The 16,300-nt window shown below is 40.3% G+C and overlaps 2 protein-coding genes and 1 long non-coding RNA gene across 5 annotated transcripts; 1 reads left to right on the plus strand and 2 right to left on the minus strand.

Annotated features, from left to right (window-relative positions):
* Positions 1-871: 871 nt before the first annotated feature.
* LOC148868875 (uncharacterized) lies at positions 872-3,840 on the minus strand. 2 transcript variants are annotated; one of them, XM_088971333.1, is made up of 2 exons: positions 3,004-3,840; positions 872-1,086 (listed from the first exon to the last, which is right to left on the minus strand). In XM_088971333.1, the coding sequence occupies exon 1, from the start codon at positions 3,356-3,358 to the stop codon at positions 3,020-3,022; it is 339 nt and encodes a 112-aa protein (XP_088827459.1). In that variant the 5' UTR covers positions 3,359-3,840; the 3' UTR covers positions 872-1,086; positions 3,004-3,019. The 2 variants fall into 2 exon arrangements, with proteins under 2 accessions (XP_088827459.1, XP_088827458.1); XM_088971332.1 differs by having other exon boundaries at positions 872-1,090.
* A 1,097-nt stretch (positions 3,841-4,937) lies between these two features.
* LOC148868876 (uncharacterized) lies at positions 4,938-6,140 on the minus strand. Its single transcript, XR_016107551.1, has 2 exons — positions 5,162-6,140; positions 4,938-5,057 (listed from the first exon to the last, which is right to left on the minus strand). It is a non-coding gene; the product is annotated as an uncharacterized LOC148868876 (long non-coding RNA).
* A 6,955-nt stretch (positions 6,141-13,095) lies between these two features.
* On the plus strand, positions 13,096-16,078 carry LOC148868877 (serine/arginine-rich splicing factor SR45a-like). 2 transcript variants are annotated; one of them, XM_088971346.1, is made up of 7 exons: positions 13,096-13,186; positions 13,772-13,842; positions 13,950-14,030; positions 14,131-14,242; positions 14,593-14,742; positions 15,218-15,281; positions 15,369-16,078. In XM_088971346.1, the coding sequence occupies exons 2-7, from the start codon at positions 13,820-13,822 to the stop codon at positions 15,833-15,835; spliced, it is 897 nt and encodes a 298-aa protein (XP_088827472.1). In that variant the 5' UTR covers positions 13,096-13,186; positions 13,772-13,819; the 3' UTR covers positions 15,836-16,078. The 2 variants fall into 2 exon arrangements, with proteins under 2 accessions (XP_088827472.1, XP_088827469.1); XM_088971343.1 differs by having other exon boundaries at positions 13,115-13,185; positions 13,820-13,842.
* The last annotated feature ends 222 nt before the right edge of the window (positions 16,079-16,300 follow it).

Raw genomic sequence — 16,300 nt, forward strand, 5'->3', positions numbered from 1 at the left:
ATGTGTTTTTATTTTTAGAAAACAAGATAATTTTGTTAATGTGGTAGTTATTTTCATTGGATATTGCTGATAGGGCAGTTGTTTTTTTTTTATTTTCAGAAACAGAACTGTGTTGTCAAACAACCTCTCAGTAATAACTGAAAATAGCTTTGGCAATATTTCGTTCAGAGATTGAAATTATTACCGAGCCCAGTTTTTTTTCAACGGCATATTTTCCTAACAGTAGAATTGTACATATCAGAACTCAACACTAAGGCTCAGTTTGGAAGGAGTACAAATATGTAGAGTGCAAAATCTTGTATTTTGTATTATTTTGAATGAATTTGCACTATACATATTTGTATTTCTACTCTTTCCAGTTTCCAAACTCAGCCTAAGGCTCTGATTGTATAGGTTTCCCTACCTTTTCTTTCAAACCAGAGACAGCCTAAAATATCACACCATGATTTTATCTTGGCAATGCTACTTGAGGTGCTTTCCATCCATTCAGAGGTTTTTTCAGAGTGGCTCTACCAAGCAGTGGCTATCAAATATCAAATCCCTTAGAATTTGTTATTCTTACACCTCAAAATTCTTTGTACAATATCATCAATAAAGAAGATAATGCTTCCTTATCCTCAAAACATCAAATGGCTCAATAAATGGAAAATGGTTTATGGCACCAAATTGATAATCTGGTGACTCTTTCAAGAACTAAGAACTACAAATCTGCCCCCATGCGAAAAATATAATAAACAGTACTGCAATGCGCCAGCTGCAAACATGAAAAATACAAAGATGCAATTTGTTCCCCTCCCCCCACCCCTAAAAAAAATAATAATACAAAGATTGCATCTACGTTCTTTTGCTTCTCTAATACAATTTAGTAAAAAAAGTTAGAAATAACTTCCCTGATTCAAAATCATAAATATCCCTGTCAAGAAACCTAGAAAATTAACAGAATGTGATTAAGAAGACAATTCATCCATCAAATTGTAATGACAAATTAATCTGGTCAAACTCCAAGGATTTCCCAGTCATTCTTATCTTAGTCCTCCACTTCTCCTTACAGATCTTCCATTTAGGGGTGGCAATTTCTGATCCAACCTACCTGACCCACCCACAAATAAAAATGGTTAGGTTGGGTTATGGGTATCCATTTGGGCTAATTACATGAAAGAAGTTCTCTCTCTCTCTCTCTCTCTCTCTCTATTTACTGAATCTCAACTTTCCCACTTGTCTTGAACCAGCCAAGTAGGAAAACGTAGCAACATAGGAAAAACCCAAGGATTTTTTTTCTCAACAAGGATTTATTTACATAGTTTTAAATATGATCATTTACTAAAATACCCCTAGTAGTTTCAAGTACTTACTAAAACCTACTCTTTAGTTTGCATTTTACGAAAACACCACCTATAGTTTACAACTGATTACTAAATCAACCTACTGTTAGACAAAAGTGGAAAATAGCAGTTTTAACCCTAACATATGTTCAAACAAAATTAATCAAAAGAAAATAAAAGAATGGAAATACAATTCTTGCCCCTGGTAAATGTAACAATCTCTTACCACATCAACAAAAAGATGAAGAAAAGACATCATAACAAGGTTATCGTTCTAATTGATGCAAGCCAACTGTAGCCTATAAACACGGATTGTGTGAAGAAGGTTACCATGATTGACGTCTCTCTTCTATCATACACACATACAATGTCTTCTCCAACCAAGTTCTGTTGTCGGGAGAGGGTTTCTTTCTAAAAGTTTGATGTGGAATGATGGGGGTACTTTTGGAATAAACCATGAACCCATGCCCTTAAACATTTCCCACTCAGTTTAGGTGGTTACAGGAACATTCCCATATGGCAATACAAATGGTTATTAATAGAAGGTTGATTAAGCAAATTGGTTGCAAACTATAGGACGTGTTTTAGTAAAATGCAAACTATAGGGTAGGTTTTAGCAAATATTTGAAACTAAAGAGGTGTTTAGTAAATACCCCTTTGAACATTTGAATGGGTCAAAATGAGTGGGTTATTTTGGGTTGGAACCCATGTACATACAAAATATATGGGTCAAAATGAGTGGGTTAGATTGGGTTGGAACCCATGTACATACAAAATATATGGGTCATCAATGGATGTTGGTGATTGGTGGATGGGTTGGCCTTCAACCTATATCCAACCCAACCCATCCATTTGCCACCCTTACCCCTTCCAAACATAGTAGGTTGCTTTTCCCACACAAAGGAGATTTCCCATTTTAGGTACATTTTTAACACAGTACCACTCATCAAAACTCACTTGTTCATGGGGAACATCAGGGCACATAGAACAGACAGAATGTAAGTTTTAAAAGCAGTTCTACTACCATTTTCATAAATTAAAAAGCTAACCTTTAAGTTTATACAGCAACCTGGTTTATAACCAGAACAATTCCCAACAGAATACTGAACCCAGAAAGACAAAAACAATAATAATACATATAAAGCCCACCTTTGTCTAGAATTGCCTTGATTGTGATAATATAAATGTCCACCTAAAACTACAGAAGCATACAAGAAGAAAAAAAAAAGTTCAAATACAAAATTAAAAAACAAGCAATAGACATCCTGAATTTGGCATGAAGGACTTAAGTGCAACTTGGTTCATAACACAAGGGCAAAGAACCAACTTCAACATTATCTAATCACTTGATTTGATTTTCCTCCAATCCAGCAAACACATGTCCATATATAAAAAGTTTGCAGTAACCGTGATGCAACAGGCTACAACCACAATTCTGAACAAATTAAAACAAACGTTCTAAAAGGGAATAAATCTGACCCAGAATAATTGTACTAAATAGTCTGTACATTCTGTCATGTAGCTTAAGCTTGGTACCACACATCCAACATATACAAGAATACAAAGTCATCTGGAAAAGAAGGAAACCTGAACCAATATAGAGTTCTAATACAGCTAAAAGCATTCCCGGATACAAAATAGCAAAAGAGTATTTGAAACAATCGATTGAAGGATCTCTTACCCACACAACAAGAGGATCAAAAGGCCTGCAATACCGGCCTCTTTCCAAGCCTCTTGATCTCCCTGTCCATCTGCCCGGTGAGCATCAACCCAAACATCTTGAAATCGCATAAAAGAGACCAAAAGGGATGCCCGAATGTCGCCGGAAGGTTACCCTCGACGAAGAAATGGCTATACCAAGCAAAGCCATAGCCAAAGAATGGCACAAAGAACAGAAACCACCAGTTGAAGAGGATTGAGAAAATCAAGAAGAGAAGAGCTGTAAGCGAGCCAATAAAATGCCAACGCCTCGTCGATGGTTTCGAGTGTTGGTTGACATAGAAGGGCCAGAACTCTTCCAAGCTTCTGAAATTCATATCTTTTCCTCCTTAAGGAAAACGGTAATCTCAAGTCTTGGTTGCTGGGTCTCCTCGAAAAACCTAATCAGAAAGGAATCCGGAATTCCTAGCCGGATTTAGATGTCGTCCTACTGCGAACGAATTTCCTGGATGGGCTTGACCGTCTGAGGAGATACAACCCTGAGTGATAACGGATTTGCAGACTCTGTTTAATCATTAATGGACGAAACCCAGAGATTTTTCGGTCTGATTAATATCAAGCAGACGCGATCCTGTAAATGGATGGGAAGAGCCGAGCAAAAGGAAAAAGGATAGGAAGAATAAATAACATCCAAACTCGAGTTGGGTTTTTCTTTCTCTAATTCATTTTCGCTATTTTCTGATTGGTAAGAAGACTCTGGGGGGTGAGATTTTGCGCCGGCTAATATGCGGAAGTAGGTCAGTCAGAGTTCTTCCGCTAACACAATGGATTTTATCATGTGGTGGAGACCGGAGGGAATTGATGGTATTGGTATCTAGTCGGTGGTTTAGAAAAATATAAAATACAAAAATAAAGAAAACAGTAAATTGCAAAAACTGCCACCCTGTAAATCTCTAATTAATATTGCCACTTAAACTCTCATTTTTCATTTGTGACACTACTATGAACTTTCAAACGATTATATTCCAGCACTTATAGCATTCTGGAATCTGGATTCACTAAAAAATTCTCATGTGAATGTTTAAATCATATATTTATCTCTACATATAAAAGATACCGTTTTATGTCCATTCCCTTTGGCCCAAATTTCATATATCTATAATATATTCTTTATTTATACTATTTTCCATTTTATAAGTACTTGTTCCGTTAAAATAAAATAATTTACTTTACTCCAATATTTAGGGTTGTCAATGGGCGGTTTGGTTTGGGATAGTTTTATTAATCCTACCATAATAAATTTTTATTTATTTTATTAGATTAAATAAAATATTTATAAAATTTTATTTATTTAATTTGCTAAATTGTTTAACTAATTATAAATAATTTACTAACAAATTATTATTATTGGTAGTATATCCTGTCCCAATAATCAATAAATTAATTTATTTATCTATCTCACTCATTATTACATTTTATTTTTACTTTATTATAACATTATTTTTTAATATAACGAAATTGATTATATACTCTTTAGATTTTGTTTTGTTTTTTTTTTTTTTTTTTTGTATTGGTGATAACTGTTCATTAAAATAATTATCATGTAATCATCAATTATTCTTTTTAAGTTGCAATAATCTTTGTATGGCAGGATTATGAAAAAATAAAATTTCATAATTTCATCTTGGTCTTATTTTAATAAATATCTTTCACATTAATAATTATTATTATTATATATATTTTCACATTATATACACGTGCATAGCACATGCCTTCTGCCTTCTGTTACTATATGGATAAATCTCTTAAACTATCCCTAATATTCACGAAATTGATAAAATATACCCTTATTATTTACATATTGTATTAAATTACTCTTAAATTTTCTGACAATTATCTAAAATCTCCATTACCGCTAATTTTCAATCACACTTCGTTCGTAACATCACGTAAGTATTAATTATTTTAAAATTCTTAAAATACCTTTATTATTTCCTGTCATTGTTGAAAGTTGCAGCTGTGGCGGTGCAAATAAATCATGGGCAGTCCTTTGAACATTGAGAGTTTTGCCACCACCTATATCAGTATTAGCGATGATCAGTATAAGTGGAACAGTGGCACAGACAAACCGAGCCGTTTCAGCCATTTTAGAGGCGTTAGCGAGCCGAAGTTGGGTTTACCGAGTCCAAATGAGAGAGAAAGAAGCCAGAACATGATACTGCTGCTTTGAAAATGCCGTTTCCGCCTTTGACAACTCCATCTTCGAGAGGTGACCTTAGAATTTGCTTGGGTATAACTTCTATAGTGCATACATACAACACCAACTCAACAAGACGTTAATCCCAAACTGAGAAAAATATGAACGACCAGAGATTGGGATTGCAAGATTGATGTGTTCAGTAATTTTTTCGAAGATCTGAAACGCAAGAAGCTGCTTGGGAACAACTCGAAAGCGTTGTGCATTGGTGCTCGAATGGGGCAGGAGGTGGCGGCGTTGAAGCGAGTTGGGGTGTTGGATTTAGTGGGCATCGATTTAGTTCTAAGCCCACCATTGGTGGTGAAGGGAGACTTTCACAGTCAGCCATTTTCGTTGGTGGTGAAGTGAGTTGGGGTGTTTGGATTCATTGAGAAAAGAACGTCGTTTCTGCCTCTGACGACTCCATCTTCAAGCGGTGACCTCCAAATTCACCCTGGGTATACCTCGTATAGTGCATACATACGACACCAGCTCGACAAGACATTAATGGTTTGGTCTGGACACGAAGTTGGTTTTCAGAAAAAGAAGAAATCAATGGCCATGATAACGGCGATGGTTGTTGGTGAGATTGGATCTCTGTCGTCTGCCATGAACTTGACTTCATATCCCACGATCAAGTTCAATGATCACCTTGTTTCTTCAGCAAATGATAATGGATTTCTTTCTCTCTTCTTCCCCTTTGTTCTCTCTGAATCATTGGTCCATAAGCACCAAACATAATGGTTCTGTTTGACTGAAGCCAAACTCTGAAGAACGATCAGAAGAAGCCTTGATTGAAGCCATAAACCAAAAAAAAACACTGAAGACAAAGCTTGTGTTTAATTGCTTGCAAATCCATATTGGTAGCCCCTGTGTGCAGATCCGTATGGGTAGTCACTTATGGCTCCGGATGTTCCGGTTGCACAGTAACCGAATAGGGAGATTCTGCAATATAGTAACGATCCGTGAAGGCTCTACCATTTCCTCAGCTATTTCCGTGGCAAGATAATCTCTGCCAGTGGTAGCAACGAATGCAGCGGTGGCAACGATAGCTTTCTTGACATCTCATTGTGTGCTATGGAGGTGATAGAGAGGAGAGAGAATTGATCTTAAAGGGATTTAATGGAAGGGTTGTGTGTCCCCACTATAAAACCCTTGTTTGCATTTGGAAGAAAAATTGGAAGTGAGGGACTTTGTATAAATTGGATTTTATTTTGAAAAATTAGTGAATAGTGAAGAGTAAATTTAATATTTTATTTTTTTCCTCTTAGTGTTTAATGACGTGTCAATTGTCAGAAAATTAAGTGTAAAAGTACAATTTGTCAATTTCATGAATAGTTTAAGAAATTTACCCTAAAACCTCATGTTCAATTTATGTTGTATTTGGCACATTCAAAACAATCATTTATACGAGCCCTATTTGATTAATAAATTTTTAAAATATTTTCGTAACTTTACAAAAAAAGTTTGACGACGTGTTTGTTTGGGGCATTTTTTACTTTTAATAAAAAATATGAAAAGCATGAAGCCGGCTTTTCAAGCTTTGTGCTTTTTATGCCTGCAACAAGCCAAAATGCTTTCAAATACGTGTGATACAGGCACACACACGTGTATTATTTGTTATTTACCCAAGTAAGTCTCTTCTTCGACAAAAATCCAATCCTATTCAATCTCAGTCCTCCGTCATACATCTCCATGGGACTGTGTTTCTCCCCCATTTCTGATCATCTGCTCTGATTCGTCCACTAGAAACATCAACTCCATTGTCGGATGATTTGGCATTGCCACATGTAAATTCATGCCTTTTTTTTTTCGCATTTTACACTCGATTAAGTCATTCACTAACCTCTAAATATTCAGGTTTCGTTCTCAAAGTTTCTCGCCATATAAACCACTGTAACCTTGCCGAAAATCGTCGGGTATGGGTATCATACACCTCCTCCTACCACCCCCTTCTATTTATGCAAATGTTGCTCGTTCTTGTTAATACCTCCGTTGGTTTTCATCATCTCATTCCTGATCAAATGTTGTTTATATTGTCTTTTTTGTCTTGTGCTTTTATACTGAATTGCAATTGATGTATTTGGTTCCTATGCGTCGATTGGGTTTCACTGAGAAATATTTGGTAACTGGGAATGAATCGTCTAAGTTTCATTGTGAAATATTGGTTATCTTTGAATAAATCGCATGGGTTTCACTGGGTTCCATTGTAACGCATCTATTGCTTCTATTTTCCATGGAGCCTTTGATGCATTGGTTTTTTCACAATGACTCCACATCTGAAACCCCTCTCATACTGTTCCAACTCAAACTGGTGAATATTTATTGAAGTTAATCATTGGGTTTCTTTTTTCTCATTCATGCCTTCCTATTATTATTTAGGCATTGGTGTTGCACAATGTCTTGTTAGTTATGGATAACAACATCAACAGCAATGAATTACGCACCCTTGAGCTAGAAGTGGGTGAATTCATTCACCAATTAAATGCAACTTTAAATAAGGAAACCGCATTCGAGGGCCTTATATCATTTTATGATACTATTTGCAGAAAATTGATGTAAATAAAAATAAGAAATTGCAAATAATACAAGAAAACAAAAAAGAGAAAAATTAGGTAAATACAACAAATTATATAAAGCAGGAATAAGGTGGGATATTGTTACAAATGAAAGTTCAAAGGGCTAAGTTTTACCACCATCGAAGGACATTATAGTGGCAGCTTTTAATTTACTTTAAGATTCTGTTTGGTATTCTAAGGAAAAAGGTATATAATGGTAGTTTGTAATTCAATGCGAGGCCTGGGTGCGGGCCACGCAGGCCCGGACAGCCCTAAAGACTGCTGATATGCTGTCCGGCCAGGCCCATGACCATAGAACATCCACTCTGTCGGGGGCAAGATTTAGCTGAACACCCACTCTATTTTTTTTGGTAAAAGATTAGCAAGCTGATAACATTAATAAAGTACAAGACAAAGCCAGTTAAGGTCTATATAAGGCTTGGTTGGTTAGAGCTTGAATCCACTCCGATGGATTTTGTACGAATAGCCCAAATTCAACTAGACATTTTTGATGAATCAATTTTTTGTGTTAAATACCTCGTCATTCGGTCTGCTTTCAAGTGGCTGATGACTCAGAGGTCGAAGTAGAGAACTCTTGTGGGATGAGAACCTGGATGTCGAGTTGACTAGGCTGAGCTAGAGGTAGATCAAGTGTCGAGCTGACCAGGCCGAGCTTGGGCCAGATTAGGTGCCAAGCTAACTAGGCCAAGTTGGAGGCAGATTAGGTGCTGAGTTGACCAGGCCAAGCTGGGGGCAGATTAGGTGCCGAGCTAACCAGGCCGAGCTAGGGGCATATTAGGTGTTGAGCTAACTAGGCCAAGCTAGAGGCAGATTATGTGTCGAGCTAACCAGGCCGAGCTGGGGGCAAATTAGGTGTCGAGCTAACTAGGCCGAGTTGGAGGCAGATTAGGTGCCAAGCTAACCAGACCGAGCTGGGGCAGATTAGCCACCGAGCTAACCAGGCCGAGCTGGGGGTAGATTAGGTGCCGAGCTAGAGGCAGATTAGGTGCCGATCTGACCAAGCTTATCTGGGGGCAGATTAGGTGCCGAGCTGACCAGTGGCGAGTTGGAGAGGTGACTCTGATGCTTGACTGAATGGTGACAAGATGGATTGATTGTTGAGCTATGTAGTTGAAACCTGCAAGGAATCAATGTCAGAGGACCTGGGGTGACTAACCCGGCGAGGTTACTTCGATGCTTAAGTCAGTAAACTAGTAGTAAATCGCGAGCTAAAAAATGATAAAGTATGAGAGCTAGAATGTGCTTACTTGCACCCTTGCGTCATTGGGGTTGGTGCCTTTATATAGGCCTTGTTTGATGTGGGCCTCGTGTACCGCATCCAAGATTTCCGGGAGGACGTGCCTAACTGGTCCGAGATCCTCGGAGGCAACTGCCATGCACGTTGACCATCCTCCGAAATGTTCGGTATGAGGGCCAACTTCTAAGGATCGTGGGAGTGTTGGGATATGCATGCTGAATGTCGGCAAGCACGTCTCACAGGTCGCCACCTAGACCTCAGTCAGGCCGGCACGCCCTCGAGGGGGGTCGCTCCTTGCGTTGAGGTCACTTTGGCTAGTGACGAGGTGCTGCAGGTTGGCCTTGGACGAGGTGCTTCTAGCCAACCTGAGTTGTGGTCGAGGTCGCTAGGTCGGCATAAAGGCAGGTAGCCAGGTCGACGGTGAAGGTAGGTCGCCAGGTCGGCGTCAATGCCAGGTCGCCAGCTGGGACACCATCATCTTGGCTAAGGCAAGTTCTTTCCTAAGTTGTTTCAGGTGTCACCCAGTTGTTCCGAGATGCCATGTGTCACAATGTCATTGGAGGGCCAAATCCGCCCTAATCAATTGCCCCCCATTCTCGAGCTGAAAGTAACTCGGCGAAGGGAGTAGATTGCTTTTTTTTTTGTATGGAATGACTAATTCGATGAGCTCGTAAGCATCGACTCAATTTGCTTCTCAAGTTGGAAGAGTCCAAGTGTTTGTAGCCTTGTTCAGGACCTCACCATCTTTATTTTCGGGGCTCGAGAGTGAATTCATCTACTCGAGGAGAGGTGGAGCAGGTACCCCGATGACATCTACCTTATTAGGGATGTGACCATCAAGAGGTTCTGCGATCCGAATAAGTACCTCAAGAGTGAATCTCATCATGCCGTCCTTAAGAAGGGGTTTTGTGTGACTACTTTATCAGGTCGCTCCACCTAGGTAGACTTCGATGCATCGTACTTCAAGTTGGTCCCAGCCAGTGAGTTTGATACGGAGCCTGCAACCTAGGTGGAGGTCGGCTATGAAGAAATCAAGTTTGCATCCATCATGATGCTGAGAGCGAACTAGTTTTTCCTTTGTTTTCTCATGTTGAATGCGAACTAATTTATATTTCACACATGCAAAAGAGGCAACTGAGTCTCACGTGGTGCCGATGTCTTTTATCAACTCAGCACCTTAGCCCTTAGGCTCTAGGAGTGACTCGCTGTCCACTTTCCTTACCCTTGATTTTGCCCATGCAGAAGAGGCGACTAGGTCTTATGTGGTGCCGAGGTCTTTTATCAGTTTAACACTTTAGCCCTTAGGCTCTGGGAGCAACTCGCAGTCCACTCTCCTTACCCTTGATTTTGCCCATGCCGAAGAGGCGACTAGGTCTTATGTGGTGCCGAGGTATTTTATCAATTCAGCACTTTATCCCTTAGGCTCTGGGAGCGACTCATAGTTCACTCTCCTTACCCTTGATTTTGCCCATGCTGAAGAAGTGACTCAGTCTTATGTGGTGCCAAGGTCTTTTATCAGCTCGACATTTTGGCCCTTAGGCTCTAGGAGTGACTCACAGTCCATTCTCCTTACCCTTGATTTTGCCCATGCCAAAGAGGCGACTGGGTCTTATGTGATGTCGAGGTCTTTTACCAGCTTGGCACCTTAGAGCTACGGTTGTGCTGCATCAGCCTCGTTAGTAATGTCGATCACCCACTCCTACAAGAAGCTACTAGGAGCTCGACCTACGGGGGCAACACTACTGAATTTAGGTCACCAGCTCGCACGGGAGCTTTGGAAGGCTTGACCAGCAAGGGCATCCATGCAATCCGTTAGCCGCCAACTCCCGCGAAAGCCACGAAGAGCTCATCTTGTAGATGATACCTCGCGAAGAGGATTGATGAGGCTTTATACGAGTTGAAATAAAGTTGGCAGAGGTGCTTAGTCTTTTGTCCATCAACTTTCTACGGGAACCATGACTGGCTCAACCTACAAGGACAACCTTACATCGAGGTTCCCTGTTGCCGGACTGCTAGTTGTCAAGGTCATTTTGCTGCTACCTGTTCTGCATCGACATGAATACGTTGAGCTGGGCATTGATGTTTTTGCCCCCCAGTAATCGATATTTGTTCTAGGTGTTGATGCTGCTCAAAGGTGCCTTTGAGTTCATAAAAGATGGAAATTAGAAAGTGAAAGCTTTAGTTTCTAAATGGTGAGAACTTAGCTTTTTGGAAGAAGATGACTTAGCCTTTCAGAAGATGAGAACTTAGCTTCTTGTAGTGTTTCCCATAAACGATGCCAACTGATGAATTAATTTTTTTTGTGCTAAGTACCTCGTCATTTGGTTTGCTTCCAAGTGACCGATGACTCAAAGGCCGAAGTAGAGAACTTTTGTTAGATGAGGACTTGAATGCCGAGCTAACTAGGCCAAGCTAGAGGCAGATTAGGTGCCAAGCTGACCAGGGCGAGCTAGGGGCAGATTAGGTGCCGAGCTGGGGGCAGATTAGGTGCCAAGCTGACCAGGGCGAGCTAGGGGTAGATTAGGTGCCGAGCTGGGGGCAGATTAGGTGCCAAGCTGACCAGGTCGAGCTGGGGGCAAATTAGGTGACGAGCTGACCAGGCTGAGCTAGGGGCTGATTAGGTGCCGAGCTAACCAGGCTGAGATGGGAGCATATTAGGTGCCGAGCTGGAGGCATATTAGGTGCCGAGCTGGGGGCAGATTAGGTGTCGAGCTGATCGATGGCAAGCTAGACCCCCTTGCGTCATTGGGGTTGGTGCCTTTAATAGGCCTTGTTTGATGTGGGCCTCACGTACCGCATCCGAGATTTCTGGGAGGACGTGCCTAACCGGTCTGAGATCCTCGGAGGCAACCGCCATGCACGTTGACCATCCTTTGGAACGTTTGGTACATGGGCCAACTTCCAAGGATTGTGGGAGTGTTGGGATATGCATGCCGAATTTGTCGGCAAGCACATCTTGCAGGTTGCCACCTGGACCTCAGTCAGGCCAGCACGCCCTCGAGGGAGGTCGCTCCTTGCGTTGAGGTCACTTCGGCCAGTGACGAGGTGCTACAGGTCAGCCCTGGACGAGGTGCTTTTAGCCAACCTGAGTTGTGGTCGAGGTCGCTAGGTTGGCATAAAGGCAAGTCAGCAGGTTGACGGTGAAGGCAGGTCGCTAGGTCGGCGTTAGTGCTAGGTCGCCAATTGGGACACCATCATCTTGGCTAAGGCAAGTTGTTGCGTAAATAATTTCGGGTGTCACCCAGTTGTTCTAAGATGCCATGTGTCACAATATCATTGGAGGGCCAAATCTGCCCTCATCACTTTTTTAGCAAGCACGTGGGCTGCACTATTACAATATCTATTTAAATAACTAAAAAAGATAGCTAAATCATTAGTTAGTAGCTTTATATCTAAACATAAAAAGTTTGCATATGAAATTAAATCCATATTTCCAGTATGTACAAACATAAAAAGTTTGTACATACTCAAAATCTCAAGACTATTGAGAATCGCTATTGTTTGAGCTTGAATGAGAGATGATGCTAAGGCTGTATTTGGTTGCAATGTAAATTTATTTGCATTAATAAAAATGCATGCAAATACGAAATGTATAAAATGCAAATTCTCATTTAATTTTATTTTAGATTTTTCTTTATTCTGATTCATGTCTTCATTTACTTCATTTGTACGGCAATCAAACAAAATAAGCTAAATTTTGAAATAAAATAGGTCAAAATTTACACTGAAATTATTTGCACTAATGCAAATTTATTTGTATTGCAATCAAACATTTGCCAAAAAATGCAACTATTTGGAGCCGCGTCTTTTACGGTGAGGCTCAGAATTTATTTATTTATTATTGGCGTGGAACTCCACAGCCGCCAAACAGCTAAAGTGTTAGCTAATCCGAGTTCCTCTATCGGGCCCTACGCCCTAAGGCCCATAACTGCAAAAGTGCAAATACGGACATCAAATCCTCCACGGATTCAACGAGATTTTAAAATCCTTTCCCGTCCGTGACTCGAGAAGCTTCTCGTCGTCGCCTTCCTACTATACAATGCGCATATTTCGCAACCACATGGTCTCATTTTCTTCCCGCAACTGGAAGAGGTGGTTGAGGGAAAGCTATCTTTTCTGGGTCTGAAACTTAACTGTTCCATCCTGCGCTATGGTAAGTTCTCGATTTCGAGGGACACGATGTTTCTGTGTTAAAAAGTCAGATTTTGATTGGAATTAACTGTAACTTTGTTAGTTTTTTTCTAGGGTTTGTTTTTAAAGTTCCTTTGATCTGCTAATTAGGATTGTCGGGTAACTAGATTCATAGATTGCTTCTGTTTTCGTTAATGTGTTTCAACTCTTATATTCGTTTTCATTTTCAGTAGTTAGGGTTGATAGATAGCGGTCTGTTGTTTCATGTTATAACAGCCGGTTTTGCCATTGATTAATCCGTGGGTTATAAGCTATAACTCATGATTATGATGATATGGGTAGTCTTTTGTTTTAGATAAACTTATATTCATTTTGAATGGTTTAGCATGTCATGCTTTAGAATTTTTTTTTCTTGCAAAATTGTGGATTAGGGTGGCAAATTATTGGGACTCTCTCTCTCTCTCTCTCTCTCTCTCTTCCTCCACCCCCCCTCCCCTTGTGATGATCTGGGTTATCTTTGTTCATTATCAAGTTATAGAGGAATATATTCTTCTTCTTGGCCACTTATCTATAATTCACTGTATGATTGTTTGTTCTCTTCCTTAAGTTTTGTTAAGAGGGTGATGTTTACTGATTCCGCATCTTGTTATTTCAGATGTCGTATTCCAAACGATCAAGGTGTGTCTCCTTTCCCATGCTTATTTTTGAATGTTGAGTTGAATGCTTCCTTGTTCCTTCGCAATCTCATTCACCACGATGTTTTCTTTCTCTTGGTTGCATTCTAGGTATTCCCGCTCCCGTTCACCCTACAGTAGGGACAGCAGGTCTCCCTCGAGATATCTGTCAAGGTCAAGGAGCCGTTCTAGGTAATGGGGATTGCTGCCAAGCTGTTCTTATATTTGGTGCTGGTTAAGTCTTGATGATGCTAATCTATATCGTGCATTCTTCATGTGCAATGGTTGACAGGAGTTATGATTCAAGTGATGTGGAAAACCCTGGTAACAATCTTTATGTCACAGGCATATCACCCCGGATTACAAAGAACGAACTTGAAAAACATTTCTCAAGCCAAGGAACGGTATGCTTGCAACTCTTGTTCTAGAGTTGGGATGCTTTGTATTTTTCTTTTTTTCCATTTTAAGTAATGATTTTGTAGAGATGCAAGACCCTGTGACACTGTATCCATGATCCAAGGCTTGTTTTGCATGAGAATATCCTGAAATCATGATTGTTTGGGTTCTTTTGCATCATAGAACCTTAGTATTCATCCACTATTAGGTTGATTATTATGGTTTTGTTTTTAATTGGTGCACCCAATGCTGTTATCTCCCATATACAATCATTCAAGAGTGTATTTTGCCTGTGGTAAGACTGCAAAAGTTTGCCAAGTTCTATTACCATACTCATCAACCTACTTGACTCCGACAGGTTATAGATGTTCATCTTATTGTAGATCCTTGGACAAGAGAGTCTCGTGGCTTTGGGTTTGTCACAATGTCTACGGTTCAGGAGGCTGATCGCTGCATCAAGTATCTGGATCGCTCAGTACTTGAAGGTCGAGTCATCACTGTGGAGAAGGTATAGCTTAATGTTTTTTCCATATGGCAAAATGGTATTCATTTGTCAGCAATTTGGTTGAATCATTTGGATACCCTTAAGTCAATATGTTATTATTGGAGATTATTGATAGTTTATTACTTCGAGTTTTGAGAGGTTTTGCTCTTTTTCGCCTGAAGTGTTTTTGGCAGCAGGGTAGCTGTGTGTAGCCAGCTCTTCACCAAACTCCCAAAGCCTTTTCACAACCTAAACAATCAAATCAAACATGAAGCAACCATTTAACCGAGGGTTGTATGCCCTGCATTTCTCTCTTCTGAAGCAGTTTAACGTATTCAGCTTTAATTTATTGTTAATTATTGCAAATTTCATTACATTGTTCATGTGTTCCTTTCCCTTTTGAGAAATTTATTATTACCTCTTGATTTTCAATCCCTTGTACACTTCTCTGGCCTCTGTATTTCAATAGTCTCACATTGTAATTGGTTTCCGTGCACAGGCAAGGAGGAGAAGAGGTCGAACGCCAACTCCTGGCAGATATCTTGGAGTGAGAACCATCCGTGGTAAGAAAATCTCTTTGTGAAATGAAGGTGCAAACGTTGCTCACTTCCCACAATGTTTTCTCCATTAACTGGCTTCCTTTATTGCAGTGCGTCGTCGATCTCCTAGTTATTCTCCTTACCACAGAAGTCGATACAGTTCCCCACGTTATTCCTCTGAGATGGGCAGGGATAGATCATACTCCCCATATTACAGCCGGCATAGATCATACTCACGATCCTTGTCCCCCTACAGCAGGTTGCCAGTGGCGAGGAGAGATCGCTCCATCTCACCTTATTATAGGAGGCACTATCGGTCGGTCTCCCGAAGCATTTCTCCAAGGCCAAGGAGGAGCTCAAGGAGAAGGTACTCAAATAGTCCATCTCCTAGGCGAAGGAGAAGTTACTCTCGCAGCCCTTCTCCAAGGTTGAGGAGTTGTTCTCGTAGCGTCTCCGCAATACGAAGGAGTTCAAGGAGTCGCTCGCGTAGTGAAAGCTATTCAAGGAGCAACAGTGTTAGCTCACGTTCATTATCGAGGTCCCGATCACCCATATCAAGGAGTCCGTCACTCGACTAAGTGTAGCTTCTGCCATCAACTTCGCTGTGTTTTTATTACCCAGCTATCTCGATCTTGTTATGAAAAGCTTTCAGTTACGGTACTACGGGTAGCAGGTTTAAGGCCCAATGTAGTAGTTCTATTTACTTGAGATGTTACTCCGATGATGTACATTTAATGTGTGGGTGAAAAGGTACGAGTTGTATGACATCATTTTGCATTAACGTAAGGTAGGTACAAGTAATTTATCCTTTAAACTTTTAACCGATCAAGCGTTGTTGATGATCTATGCATCAAATGGTCTCTAAGTAACCGCCCTGCTCACTTTTCATGCTGATTTTTTTCTTTTTTTTTGCTTGATGGTATTAGATTCCGTTGCGTTGTGAGTTTTGAGGCCCGAGCAACAGTAATAAATATTTAGACGCATGTTTCATTTTCTTGTATGATCATAGGCTCAGTTTATGTTTGTACTCTTACCGAACTAAG

The sequence above is a fragment of the Nelumbo lutea genome, chromosome 2 (genome assembly GCF_056320005.1).
Source record: "Nelumbo lutea isolate HS-2025 chromosome 2, American lotus-T2T, whole genome shotgun sequence".
NCBI lineage: Eukaryota > Viridiplantae > Streptophyta > Magnoliopsida > Proteales > Nelumbonaceae > Nelumbo > Nelumbo lutea.